Source organism: Amborella trichopoda, chromosome 1, assembly GCF_054954075.1.
Source record: "Amborella trichopoda isolate Santa Cruz 75 chromosome 1, AtrichopodaSantaCruz75HAP2 v2.0, whole genome shotgun sequence".
Taxonomy (NCBI): domain Eukaryota; kingdom Viridiplantae; phylum Streptophyta; class Magnoliopsida; order Amborellales; family Amborellaceae; genus Amborella; species Amborella trichopoda.
The window spans coordinates 51917183-51932224 of NC_142336.1; the positions used below are offsets into that span (position 1 = coordinate 51917183).

At 36.6% G+C, this 15042-nt stretch overlaps 1 protein-coding gene across 6 annotated transcripts; it reads left to right on the plus strand.

Moving 5' to 3' along the window:
• The first annotated feature begins 263 nt into the window (after positions 1-263).
• Positions 264-11144, plus strand: LOC18434900 (RING/U-box superfamily protein). 6 transcript variants are annotated; one of them, XR_016059748.1, is made up of 9 exons: positions 264-662; positions 2386-2437; positions 2525-2570; positions 2694-2775; positions 2860-3019; positions 3167-3280; positions 9215-9281; positions 10245-10655; positions 10765-11144. XR_016059748.1 is itself a non-coding variant. In XM_020667499.2 (9 exons), the coding sequence occupies exons 1-9, from the start codon at positions 471-473 to the stop codon at positions 10927-10929; spliced, it is 1314 nt and encodes a 437-aa protein (XP_020523158.1). In that variant the 5' UTR covers positions 264-470; the 3' UTR covers positions 10930-11144. The 6 variants fall into 6 exon arrangements, 4 of the variants coding, with proteins under 4 accessions (XP_020523158.1, XP_011623651.1, XP_088728756.1 ...); XR_016059752.1 differs by having other exon boundaries at positions 3167-3269; positions 9190-9281; XM_020667499.2 differs by having other exon boundaries at positions 9190-9281.
• The last annotated feature ends 3898 nt before the right edge of the window (positions 11145-15042 follow it).

The window sequence follows — 15042 nt, forward strand, 5'->3', positions numbered from 1 at the left end:
AGGAGGCGTTTGGGTTCTCATCTGATATTTTTTGGTACGATACTGAGTGAAAATCACGGGTTTTCAGTGTGATTGCTTCTTTTTACGGTGAAGGTGGGATTGGAAGATGAGTTGTCCTTGAATTGATTAGGAGTGTGTTGATTAACCAGGGTTTTGCTGAAAAAAATTTGTTTAGTTGCATATTGGTAAAGAATTTGGGTTTCTTGCTCACTCTGGTATTGCATTCACTGGATGAGATGGAGCAGTCTTTTTGTGCAAATTGAAGAGCTGTGGAACTAAGATGAAAAGTTAGGGTTTTGTTTTTGTTTCTTGAACTGTGAATCGATTATGATTTTCTATATCCTCACTTTTCTGATGTCTTATCCAAGTAGTGATATTTCCTATCCGTATTGGCAACAGAAGAGATATCAGAGGATTTTTTCTCAGTGAATTAAGTGATTCAGAGCATCGTGTATTTTAGGGTTTTCTCAATGGGAAACACGCTTGGTAGGAGGCGTCAAGTTGTTGACGAAAGATACACTCGACCTCAAGGTTTGTATTCTCAAGGAGATGTTGATAAAAAGAAGCTTAGGAAACTTATTCTTGACTCAAAGCTCGCTCCTTGTTTTCCCGGTGATGATGATTATTCATTTGATCTTGAGGAGTGTCCCATTTGCTTTCTGGTAAGGAATTGGATCTGCTTTGCCTTTATCTTTTACCTTTTTCTTTCTCTTTTGCGTTTTCTATTTTATTATCGGGTGTTGCTTGCTTTAGTTGTAAGTTTCCTATGCTTTTGAATGGGAGTTCTATCACTTACTTTATGGAAGTGATCTAATTAATAGTGAATTGGTGGATTGGTCAAGTAAATTGATATTTGTTTGGAAGAGGCTCTCTATGCAATCTTTTAATCTTTTTTCTTTTGATGTACTACTTCTTTCAGAACATAAATGCACAACATGTTGGGGAGATTTTTAAGTATATATGTGCATCTAAATTATCTGAGTTTCTTTCTATGGAGTCTTCACAATATGGGTTTGAGGAAACCTTAACGTAGTCCAGTGCAATGAGTCTTCAAATTCATGTCATGCGTATTTGTCTAGTTAGTAATATGCTGGTTGCCTTGGTTTGTTTTTCCATTGCCTAAAATTAATATATAACCCCACTAACACTTTTATACTGGTAGAGTATTGGGATCTGGGTTAATTGCCTCCTTGTTAAATCCAATTTGAGAGGGACATCAGTAAACATTTTTGGGCCTCTTATTGTTGTTCTGTAAGGGATATTATCTTTTTGTTCTCCATGGATCTCTAACTCGTACCTTTTCTATGGGTGGCCATTTTACACATACATGCCTGCATGCGCAACCATGTGTGTGTACACACACAAACTTGAATACATGTTACCAACATGCATATGATATTTGCGGTAAATGTCTGTGTGAATGACATATATCCGTTGAACCTACTCAATAATTTCCCTTAATTGCCTCAGCTTCTCCCAAACTGAATCAAGATTATTTTCAATTAGGTCTGGGATAAGTGTAGCCTTGTCCTAGCAATACCCCTGTGAATTTGGCCGTATTTGATGGTGACATTTCCATGAATGGGCCCGTATGTGGTCTTCACTGGAACTATGCTTGATATATGCTATAGTGAATGTGTCAACAATTTAAAGAAAAAAAGTGAATGCATAAAAAAATGGAAATTGAAGAGATCTGGAACATCTTTTCCCAAAGCAAACAAACATGAACTAAACTAAAAAACCAAACTGTGTCAAAAAAATCATTGGAAGAAAAGGCAATGTTGCAATTGAGATTTCTCCACCGCAAGTTTGTTATAATTTCAAATTCAATGATGAATATTTGCTTTTTAAGTTCATGACCTATATATGTATGTGTACCTACATGCATGTACGTGTGCGCGCGCTTGCGCACACACATGTGGGTGTACTTTGTATGCATGTACTTTCTATGTATGTTGGTACATATATTTAATCTCTTTTTTTACAACATTATACTTAAGTCTTGTCACGTGTTAATTTTTTATTTTTATTTGTTAGCTATGGATGATTATAGAGCACATGCCCTCTACTTCCTTTTTGAAAAATTTTACCTCCCTCTCTCTGTCTCTCTCTTTCTCTCTCTACAAGCATAGACACCCCCAACCTATCCATACACTTAAATGTGCATCCTCATGTTTCTCTTTTTTCAATGTATACATATTGGGATGTATGTGTTGATGTACATATACATCATGCATGTATATGCACAAACACATACGCATACTTGCAAAAGCTTGTGTGTTATTCACTCACATAGATGTGTGTCTATGTGCATGTGTATGTACATGCTCCTTTGAAGATGATGCCCCACAAATTATCTGACCTTTTTGTTTTCCTCATTTATAGTTCTATCCTAGTCTCAATCGTTCGAGATGTTGTATGAAAAGCATATGTACAGGTACTCTTGTGCTATTCCATGCTGTCTTGTGTGATATCATTAAGTCCTTTGAGTTACAGCTATGCACTAACAATTCCTCTTTTGCAGAGTGCTTTTTACAGATGAAACCACCTCATTCTACTCGCCCCACACAGTATCCTTTCTCATTTTGATAAACTTCAAAGTTTATATCTGATGCTGAACTTTGCTTGTATTCCTTTAGTTTTGTAAAAAAGTTCATACATGACATAGTTCCCCTTGTTTACTTGACATTAAGGTGTCCCTTTTGTAAAACCCCCAACTATGCAGTTGAATACCGGGGTGTCAGGACAAAAGAGGAGAAGGGCATGGAACAGGCTGTAAGAATTATTTCACTAGAGATGTATATCTAGCATAGACCAAGTTTAAAACTTTCATCTTAAATACCTTTTTCTCATATCTAGGAAGAACAAAGGGTTATAGAAGCAAAAATTAGGATGCGGCAGCAGGAGCTTCAGGATGAGGAAGAAAGAATGCATAAAAGACAAGAGACTTGCTATTCAAACAGGACTTTGACTGCAACTGGAGTTGAGTACCAGGATGTTACAAGTGGCTCGCTTTCAGGTTAATAGATTTTTTTCTTTTTTTTCCGGGTAAATGATATTCTTCACTATCCTCGAAGTAACAATGAGCAAATCAGGTGTATAAAGTGTTGCAATGGTATTGAAATGGATGCCATTGATAATGAAAATAGGTTTTCTGTTTTTCCAGTGCCACCTGTCACCTCTATCACTCAAGACAATGAGATTGGGTTTTACCAGGAATCAGTGGCTGCACCTGTGATTCGGTCACCTGCATATACGAGGCAAAACAGGTTTGCAAAATGTAACAGTTGTAAACATTCTCTTATTTTTTATGTGATGACATCCTTCACAATATCTCCGTGCTGCACATGTGCTTTGATTCTCATTTATGTAATATGTATTTTGGCCTCTTTGTTGCTATTATGTATGACTGAACCGAGTTTCTTTTTTTCCTACACTGTTTAAGAAATTTTTGGACAAAGCAGAAAGACATGCAACGTGCATTAAAGCTAGCATATGCTCAAATTGTTCAATTACATATTGATCGTGACTGAATTTTAACAGTGCAGTAAATCATGAAAGTTGTAATAATATTAGACTCAAGCCACAGAATTTGCAGCACTTTTGAAATTAAAAGATGCGTAGATGATTACGCTTGATTAGTAGATTACCATGTTCAGTACTCTTCGAAGAGCATTCATAATCTCCAATGTTTTATTTTTTTCCTAAACCAGGCTACTTTTTTTTTTTTTGACAAGGTCTAAACCAGACTATTTTGGATCATTAGATTGAGTTTTGGGCAAAGTTCGGAATGAATTCAACAATCATTGTCAATTTACTTATAGATTTGGAATGATCCTGAATGAATATGTTTTTTAGTTAATTCAATAGGACCATATTCTTTTGCATCAAAAGTTTTGTTGTATTTGACTATTTTCTATAATGGCTTATCTATCAGATCACATAATTTAAAGTTATGTAAATTAGGACCGGGCTTGGCCAGGCATGGTCTGATCCCATCCTGGATCCCTCCCTATAGGGTCCTGCTTGGCCCGGACCAGCCATATGGGTTCTAGCCCAAGCTGGCCTTGGTGGGGTTGGCTTGGGCCTAATAGATTCAAATGAAGAAGAAAAGAGGCGGGGGTGAGAAAAATAAGGGGAAACACAAGGCCAGGCCTGCTATGGATAAAGCCAAGCTCTGGCCTGGCCCTTGGCCACATTTTGTAGCCCAGGCAGGGCTGGGCCGCCCAGCCCATTGCCAGCCCTGTATGTAATTTTATAACTCATATTTCTCATTATTGAAATTAAATGGCACTTTCGTCCAATTCTGGTGCCGGTTCATATTGCTTGTGGCATCATTTCTTTTTCTGAGAAATAATAAAATTATGATACTCAGCACTTATGACAGTGTTTTTAATTTATTTTTGATTGAAATATCTGAAATGATGCTGTGGACCATTCCATCATGTACAATCTGTGTGCAAAATGCATGTTCACAAAGGGAATTTTGGTTGTTTTAATGTGCATCACATATTATTTTTTACACTGTTCTAATATTTGTGCTTATCCCAAAAACTACAGAGTGATTTTCGCAGTCCATCGATTAACTGCAGATAACCATTTAGTGGTTCCCAATTGGGCACCATCTGTGTGGTGCTTCCATGCCTGAAACAATGCCAAAACCTCTTTGTGGTGCCTTGTTAAATTAAAAAATGCATCAAACTCTCATGTTACCTCAGCCAGTATTTAAACATTGAGCCTATTTACCTCCCTTTGAGGTCTAAGCCACAATCAGTGTGTGATTCCAATGCTATGTCCTTCCTTTTGGCATTTCTGTCTCCTTTACATTTTACTAGTTTAGTGATATACAATGTTATAATATTGGACTAGTCATGAATCATTTAAGGGTTTGGTCCAATTGTGCAATCGGTCCCATTGTCAGTTGAACTGGTTGGATTGGATTTAAAAAAAAGAAAAAATAATAAAAATAGTAAACAGAAGTATGAAATATATTACAAAAATAGTTGCCCAACCTTGTTTCGTCGGATCAGCTGGTTAAACTAGATGGCCAACCAGCCAAAACGAATCAAAGTTGGTCTCGAAGAGTTTTCGACCTAAACTATTTTTTAGCTCTGATGGACCAAACTGGCCGAGGCACCAGTCTGAAGTCCGACAGGTTGGACAAACCTGGTCCAGTCTTGATGATGATGGTGATGGTAACTTTTAACAGTTGGTATGATGTATACAACTTAGCCTTGTTTACTGAAGTTTATGGATCAATTTCTTTGGGTTTGCCGACTCCTCATACTTGACATATATTGTTCTTCATGGAGGCAGGCCAGGTGTGACATCCGTAATATCCATTTGAGTAATTCCTGTCATAGAAATTAGGTTAAGTCTAGAAGATTTTGATAGCCATTATGGATCTCAAGGTTGAAAGTCCCGAAGTTGTTCATTCCATGAAACTAATAGTCCTTTATGGTTTGCCTTGAGCCATACGATTGTTCTGTATGACTTGTTGTTTATACATGCGTGTGGGGTTGTAAATAGGTTGGGATGGGTCAGGGTAGTGCCCGATCAGAACCCAACCCTGACTCGGGCACGGGTGGGCAAGAAAGATTCGGAGGCAACCCTGGTCACCTTTTATTATTCAATGATTCTAGAATATATAAATATGCAAATATATATATACAATTATAATATATGTATATATAAGATAATTATTATATTGCATTTAATATAATATATTCTATGATATATTGTAAAATGCTATCGTAAGCACAAAGACGCTCTCTTTCTTAATTCCCTCGCCCGCCCACCCCATTCTACTACTAAACCAATATGGAACTAAATGGTTTAGCCTAAAACCTGATTTGCTTGTGCACTCTCATTTACCAATTACCCTTGGGTTATATAATATCTCTCTCTCTCTCTCTCACACACACTCAACTTGCATTTATCAATGAACTAAAGCAACATAAGAGCTATAGAATATAAGAATCAATACAACTTGCTTGTAATTGACATTGACAATGCGAAAGTCTTTTCACTATGAGACTCGGATCCCTCAGGTTGTTTCATGGAAAAATTGGGGAAAAGTGGGAGGGTTTTTAGTAGTGAGAACACTGTTTGACTACGCGTTCGAGTCGACTTGGATGTGCCCGAGTAACTTGAACTTGGAAAGATGTGTCGCCTGAGTCCCCCCTAAATTTGGGGGTATATAAAGTTGAATAAAATATTTAAAATGGATAAAGGGTGAGAGAATATATCTTCTCCCAAAGTCTGCAAGGGAATCCACCCCAAAATATATTTTCATAGGATCAACTCTTTACTCAAGTCCAAATTCTCTACTCTTTACAGTGAGGAACTCCTTCCCTTTAAATACACTTAGAAGAAAATAAATAGATAAAAACAACCTATAAAAAATAAACTTTCTCTTATCTCTTTCTCTCTAAATCCCATATAAGTCTCTTTCTCCATCTATCTCTCTACATCTCATGTTATCTTCTCTTTCTAAAAGATAGTAAAAAATAATTCCTACTTATCTTAAAAGATAAGCTATTTCCTAAACCAAAAGATAGGCATTCCTAGGTGAGAACTCAGGCCCCTACTAAAACTCGTGCTCAAAAATCCTCGCTCCGAACTTATCCTAGTGCAATTCCTATTCCTAAGAAAAATAAACAAAAAAATAGTAACACTAAAATTTTGACAAATCTCTTTCTGCATCATTCTCCCAAATTTTGACAAATCTTTTTATGCATCATTTAATATTTGATTAACTAGTTATTTTATATTTTTTACTTTTTGAAAACATTTTTCTCATCTTTTATATACTTTTTCTACTGTTTATCATTTCATTTTTTTCTTAGTTTATATATTTTTAAGGATTTTTCTTTTTCTTTTTTGGCTGTTTTTCTCTTTTGTTGGGCAAACTTGTGTGAGTCAACTTGGACTTGCCCGAGTAAACTGGCCAGGCTAGTGGCTGAGTTCAGCAGCCCAACTAAGTTTGAAAGTGTTGGGTGAGAAAAAGGTACATAAAAGAGGACAGAATGTTTGATCTCAAAAGATTGTTAGGAGAGCCCTTGAGCATCTAATGAAGGGAGACCTGCAATTAAAGAGAAGGAGAAATCAGTTGACTTTTAGGAATATATTTTGGTTTCAATTTAAATGATTGGATCCAACCACCACAGTTTGATCACAACCAAAGTTGTGTGGTTGGTGGGTGTCTGTGTGTGCGTGAATGAGTGATTGCGAGAGAGAGAGAGAGAGAGAGAGAGAGAGAGAGAGAGAGAGAGGGTGTGTTTGTGTTAGATGTTGAAAGAGAGAGAGGGTATATATAACTTATATTATATACTAAAATATTAGAGAGGGTATCTAATTATATTATATTATATTTATATAATATACTAAAATATTGTATATTATATATCCTAGCTGGTGGGGTTGACCTAGACCCCCCTGACATCATGTCTCTATTTTTGGACTTGGACCCAACCTGCCAGGACCAAAAATTAGACTCAGACCTGGAACCTTGGTTGACCTGCCGGTTCGGCAGGTTGACCCTACCCATTTACCAGCCTTACACTCATGTGGATTTAGCCTGTGTTTGCTCATAGTCTTTGAGCAATATATGAGGTGTTTTTCTGGTGTAATACAGCCCTCTCTTCGTTCATAGCATGCTTCCAGCTATGATCACCCTTGGCTTCTTGAAGGACTTGGGCTCTTGATGTATAGTAATTTCTAGTGAAGCAGAGTGATGTTCGAAGGAGACATTTCACATAACAACCAAACTATCGTTTGTTGTTTTCACAGGAGGACTTCATTAAAAGCAGAGATGAAGTTATTGCAGAATAGATGTAAAGAAACTTGCATTGATTGCATGAAGTGGGAGGTGGAGGATGATTGTTGTCTTGTAAAGTGGTGGCTACTGTGAAGGATGAAGTTGGTCTTGGACACGGGAGCCCCGATTGTCTTGTAAAGTGGTGATTACTGTAAAGTAAAGGAGGTTGTGTTTTGACTCAAGAGCATGTGTGGCATAGCATACTTCTAATAGAAAGTGACATGGGATCCAATGGAGATGTGGCTTATTTGGGGAGCCGGACTCATAGCATTAATAACATTTTTTATGTTCACTTTACCCAACGTCCCAAACCATAAGACACCCCTTGGCCTGGGGGATAGTTGTGGCAGTGGTTGCTGTTAATATGAACTCTAACATTGTTGAGCACCTCAAGGTAAGTGTAGTATAGAACCATAACAGTGGGAAACTCTTACAGGAGATACCATTTGGTAGGCTAGAGGAAAGCCAATTAATATCAAGCTGTGTGAAATGCCTTAGTACATTAATTATTGAGGGAAACTTTCTTAAGCATTTCACAGGTGCAAATTCAATGCTGTGGCATTGCTCACAAGTCACGATCCGTAGTTCCATTTTGAGCTGGAATACAGGAACATGAAAACTGAGGGTTCGGAACTATTCTTAAGAGAAAACATGCTGAGGAAAACTCATCTCCACCATGCTATGGATCGTTCTACTGTGGTAATCGTTGTATATTTTCAGAGCTATATGGTTGTTTGCATTATTGATTTTGTATTGGATCCTTTGTGACATTTCATTTTGCAATATATAAATAATTTTGACTTGGGAACTTTGTAACAGATTGTGTACATTTTTTACGACAATTCTTTAAACTTGGATTCTTGTCATACATTGGAACCAGGGAATTAGGAATATGTGGATTTGGCTATCGCAAGCCTCATAACTGTTGTGATGGTGCTTTACATGTCTGCTGACACATCCAATCTTACTCCAGGCAAATATAAAAACAAAAAATTGGGAAAAAGATAGTCTTGCACTTCTGATGAATAGCCATGACTTCTGATATTTCTGGAACAGATATAAGCTTTTTGTGGATACTTTCTTTGCAGAAGACAATTATTCTGTATCTTCTGGTTGTAGACATTGAATATCCATAATGATTAAAGTAATTAATGATTTACTTGAGAAGTAAGGTTGTGAATTGGCTGATTTGTTCTTCTAATCGAGGTCAGAAGTTTGGCCTTTGCTATAAGTCTATACCTCATAGATGTATACCTTGTGTATTATGCTTCGTTAGGTCTTGTATCTTCTTAAAGCTTTTCTTACTTTTCATATGCTTGCATCTGCTCATGGTTGGGTATTTATGTCCTTATGCCGTTCCCTAATTTTAGGCCTCCATCTTGGCATGGGATGCAGGGATGAAGAATTCGAACTGGACCTTGAGGATATAATGGTTATGGAAGCTATCTGGCTTTCCATACAGGTAACCTTTTTGACTGAGCTACACACCAAGGTTCCTGTATTTAATTGAAGTTCTGTGGTAAGTATTATAATTTAATTGCATGGACATGATCATGGGTATTTGTGTACTCTATATTAAACACTCCACTCCTAGCCTCTTGAATGATTATTTGTTAGTAATTGGTAAAAGTGCAAACAAGTAAAATTTAAGATGTAATCAAACTATCGTAGGTTTCCATGCTTATGAAAGATTAACGGGAGCTTGGCATGAAGCATGTGATTAGAAATTAAATGGTGCTTTCTCTAATGGGGCAAGAGAGGCAGTAACAGAAACTGAAATCACCCGCTCAAACACATATGTAGAGCTCATCATGCTTCCTTGCCTTTATAGACTAAACATGCTTGCCTGCATTTGGTTTGATAAACAATTTCTCTTTTCTCTTCTTTCTCAGTAAAAGAGAAAAAGTCCTGTACTATTTGGAACTCCTTTTTATTTTTGAAATATTGGAGTATTCGTAACGAGGGAAAAGTTCCTACTGTATAAATATTGGAGCGAGTCACAGAATTGCCGTGTGTGTTAATGGCTGAATCATACTGTTTTTTCTAACTTCTCACTGAACCACACTGCTGAAACTAATCAAGTTAAAACCAAAATTCAAACTAGAAACTGTAAAACTGGAATATTTTGATGTAGCTCGTCATCCAGAATACATGATTTTTTTATCACAATTTTCTATATACTTTCCTTGTAACCATCTTGTTATACATATCGATTAGCTGTCTCCCATTTTTATCAGGTAACAAAAATTCTGTTTATATAGAAAAGGAAGTACAAAGAACAAGCGCGCTAATTAGTTGTCTCCTGTTCTCATGAAAATTCTTACTCTTTGCCCGTATTATATGTCAATGTGCATTTTTTTGTCTGTATTGTATATCAATGTGCATTTTTTTGTTTTGTTTGGGTCAATGTTGAATCACCAAACAGGAACATGGAACTCATAGGGCTCCTCCAATTCCCACTGCTCTGCCTCCACCACACTCTCTCAGTGGTTATGGGCCACTGCCCATGGAACCATCCCCAACCAGCGGGCTGGCGTGTGCCATAGCTGCCCTAGCCGAGCAGCAGGCATCGGGTGCAGGCACCACGGCCACTACTGTGATTCCTTCAGAGAGAGAGGAGGGCTGTTTGGACCATAATAATAGTAATAGTTACATGGCAGAGAGCAGCAATAGCAGCGGTTGGATTGAGGTGTCACCAGATAGTGGAAGGGCAATGGTCCATGGGGCCCAAGCGGGGGGCACGTGGCTCCCGTGCCCTGGGGAGGCTGAGGCTGGGCCTAGTCATGGTAGTGGCAGCATGGGCCCTGTGTCAGCCTGGTCACCGGACCCGAAAGCGGTAGGCTCTTATAACACCTTTTATGAACATTTTACAATAATTGAGAGAGAGAGAGAGAGAGAGAGAGAGAGAGAGAGAGTGAGGCACTAAAATGCCAACATTGTGGCAGGTTTTGCCCGAGAGCTTTGAGGAGCAGATGATGCTGGCAATGGCCATCTCACTGGCAGAGGCACATGCAGGGCCGAGTGTGGCCTGCACAGATTGGCACAATGCGGGAAGAGGGAGAAAAGAGAAGACGTGGGCAACCAAAGGTGAGGAGAGAGAAAGATGGTAAAGGCAAAGGTGGAAAAGCCAGATTGATTGATTTTAGCATTTTCTCTGTGCATTTGTTGTATCTGCTTGTTCTTCACTCTCATGCTTAGTCACACTTCCATTGTACTCCCTCTTTTCTTTTTTGTGCTCTCTCTCCTTTTGTATACAGTTGTAAAGGTCATGCTATCATTGGATGTTGGACCTCTTGCTTGAAGTGGAGGTTTAGAAATCTCTTCATACCTTTATCTCTTTTCCTTTTCGACTTTTTCCTTGCTCAAGTGGCTAAATGGTTTTGCCTTTTGGATCATCCATCTTAATATGTAGAGCTCCATGAATTCAATTCATGGAGCATGCTCAATATGTTGGATAGATTGTATTTCGTCTTCTTCTTTTTTTTCTTTTTAAATTGGTGCAGATGCTCTAAGAGGCTGAGGTTGCACAAGTCTTTTGATGATTTGTAATCGTAGCCGTCCATTTTGGAGATTGAGTGGTAAAATACTATAACCATACCTGCGGGGTCTTAAATAATACTAAGGATCAATCTTGTACCTATGGAATTATTGCGGAGGCCAAATTTTCCTTGGGCCCTCTGTGAGAAGGGTTCAGGCCCCTGCAGGAGCGTACTGTCCATTTGATCCCACGGATAAATTGGAGTTTCTTATTTTTTGGGATCTTGAGATGTGTCCTCTTCAATATCACGACCAACTTCAAATAAAAAAGGGAAAAGTCGAATGCACCTTTTAATGCCCTAAAATTGAACGTAGTCTAATTTTTGGCACGCCGGATCTGAGTTAAAGAACTAGAAATTTATTTATTTATTTAGTTTTTAAGTATAATCAATTAACCTTATTTAAGTCTATTCCTCGATTCCAAAAGATGGTCGACAAGAGCATTAAGCTCATATAACCCAAGCGTGATGTCAGGTTCCTGTTAGGTCCAACGTGGGACCAATATTGTTTTCGCACAAGGAAATAGTGCCTAAGGAGTGGACATGGTTTCCCCCATTTATATTTTTTTATTTTTTTATTGATTGATTCTCACCCAAGAGGGTCTGCCAGATCGCGGCCTGACCTCGTTATCGGATGGCTGGATGAACTAGCTGATCTAGGTTTTAGAACTCTGCTTATGAACTAACCTTTCTTGTACTCATAAAAAAATTATAATTATTTGCATGAATTGAATTTATTTTTATTTTATTATGATAAGTTCTAATGCTGGTTGTAACTTCAATAATATCCTTCTAAAATTGATGTATCATGTTGATTTAATTCTTTCCCTTATTTCCATTAGAAAATACTCTTGCAATAATAATATGTATGTATTTGAAATACTATTTGCAATACTAACACTTTTGCAGTGTCCCTGCATCTAGGGTTAGTGTGGAGCTTATATCTCTTTGTCTTGGTTGTGGATGAGTTAACTAGGCACCTACAAGATGAGGTGGCATGTATGTTAGTCGCGGACGATATAGTCTTGATCGATGAGATTAAAAATGGCATCAATGAGAAATTAGAATATGTATACTTTAGAATCTAAATGATTTAAAATTAGCTGAAGTAATGTAGAATATATGATATATAAGTTTACTAATAATAAGAGTAAAAATGAGGTAGTAGCTACGATTGATGATCTAAGTATTTTCAATATTTTGGGTCAATAATCAAGGAAAATGAAAAAATTGAGGAAGATGTTACATATATAGTTAAGGCTGGGACGGCAAAATGGAGATGTGCATTCAAACTTTTATGTGATTGATGCATATCAATGAACGTGAAAGGAAAGTTCTATGGAATAGCTGTGAGACCATCTTTGCTTTATGAAACAAAATGTTGGGTGGTCAGCAAACAACTTACCCATATGATGAGCGTAGTTGAAATTAGGATGTTGAAATGGATGAGTGGTAAGGCAAGAAATGATATAAATAGAAATGAATATATTCAAGAGAACTTAGGTGTGATTTCCACAGGTGATGAGGGAAAATACACTTAGGTGAGCTGGCTATGTACCGCGTAGAACAAATACAACACTGGTTAGAAAGTTCGACTTGGTTCAAGTAGATGACTCTAAAAGGGTAAAGGGAAGGCCCAAAAGGACATATAGATGGAAGTAGAAGGAAAATATATGGGACTTATGGTCTTATTAAGAGTATGAGAATAGAGCATAATAACGGAACATGATTTGTGCAGGTACAATTTAATGCAAATTTTTGCTTATTTGCCTTCTTGATATTTGCATTAAATTGACGTTGGATATGTTATTGGTTTTTTGTTTGAAAAATACTTTTGTGTATTTCAAAACAACAACCTGGTTTTGTAGTTTTTTCTTAGCTACATTTTGTAGAGAGAAAGTTGTGGGGTTTTTTTCCCACATTGAAGAAGAGAGAATTATATGAGCAATATTTAAGAGTAGGCATTTACATGCCTTATACTCTTAGTACAAAGGTGAGATAGATGATGCATGTATGGAGCACGTGAAGTGTGCGACACACACGTGTACGTGCGTGTGTGAGGGCAAGGGCGCAAGGATGCAAAGTAGAATGGCTAAAGTTTGTTATATGACATTTTCATATAACAACAACCTGGTTTTGTAGTTTTTTCTTAGCTACATTTTGTAGAGAGAAAGTTGTGGGGTTTTTTTCCCACATTGAAGAAGAGAGAATTATATGAGCAATATTTAAGAGTAGGCATTTACATGCCTTATACTCTTAGTACAAAGGTGAGATAGATGATGCATGTATGGAGCACGTGAAGTGTGCGACACACACGTGTACGTGCGTGTGTGAGGGCAAGGGCGCAAGGATGCAAAGTAGAATGGCTAAAGTTTGTTATATGACATTTTCATATGGCCAAAATCAATACTTATGATAATAATATATCTTGATAATCAAGATATTATGGCGAGAGCTTGTAATGATGTATATAATGAAAAATCCATGCATATTGCGAGAAAACACAACTTCATTAAAATATCAATTGGGGATGGAGTGACTAGTGTAGAATATGTAACATAAAAAAAAAAATTGGTAGATCCTTTGATAAAAGGCCTTGCAATGAATGATATCAGTAAGCGGTCAAAATGAATGAGGCTAGAGTCCATTGAGTAATAATCTACAGTGGGAACCCAACTTGGTCTATTGTAACCTCAAAATTCTAGATTCAATATGGTAAAAACAAACTGGATGTATAATTAGTTTGGTCAGTAGATGACAAAATTTTATAAGCACTAATTCTTAGAAAATCCATACGATGGATAAGTCTAGTGAAAACCTGTATGTTAGTAAGTTGAATTGTACTCTTAATGTGGTCTATAGACTTATATAAGTATGAGTGTTTTAAGTGCAAAGACACTCTTGATAGACACACCAATATACTTGTGGAAGTGAGGCCGCTTTCTATGAGATGTGACTTGCCTCTAGAACGCTTATGAAATTGGGAAATAAACACAAGGCCCAAAACGTGCTGGTAGCTAAAAAGACACTAGAGTTGAATATTGTTTGTGGGTTATACTACCAATCTGTTAGATAAGCAACCTGGTTCAAAGTTGTATACTACCAAAATACTTGATGGACTTTGTAGTATACACTCTAAGGGCATGTTTGATTTCCTGAAAGATTTTTTTAAGAAAGAAAACATTCATATTTTTGAGAAGTTTCGAGTTTGGCCGTGTGAGAATTTCTCAAAAAACAGAAAATTAATTTTAAACAAACATTTTTTTTCCTTTTGAAAGAGGAGAGTTTAAATTCCTAGGGGGAGGGGAAGGAACTTAAACTTTCTAAACATTTTTGTCGATCAGTGCTCTTGGTGATCATTATTCACTATTAACTATTTACAACGTAATACATAATATATTATTTATATTATATTATGCTATATAACATTAGATAATATATGTATAATATAATACATAATATTAGTATTATTGATATGATATAACATATAATATTATTTTAACATAATTGGATTATATAGTATATATTAATAATATATGATATATAATATATAACATTATTGTATATTTATATTATATTATATACTATATATATTATATATTTATTATATTATATAATTATATTTATATTATTAATATATATTTGTTTAATGTAATTTGCATTATGTACTATATATTAGTTATGAGT

Coding starts and splice junctions, on each gene's coding strand:
- LOC18434900 (XM_020667499.2), top strand. CDS start 471: ATGGGAAACACGCTTGGTAGGAGGCGTCAAGTTGTTGACGAAAGATAC. Junction 9,282..10,244: donor CTATCTGGCTTTCCATACAG/GTAACCTTTTTG, acceptor ATCACCAAACAG/GAACATGGAACTCATAGGGC. Junction 10,656..10,764: donor GGTCACCGGACCCGAAAGCG/GTAGGCTCTTAT, acceptor ACATTGTGGCAG/GTTTTGCCCGAGAGCTTTGA.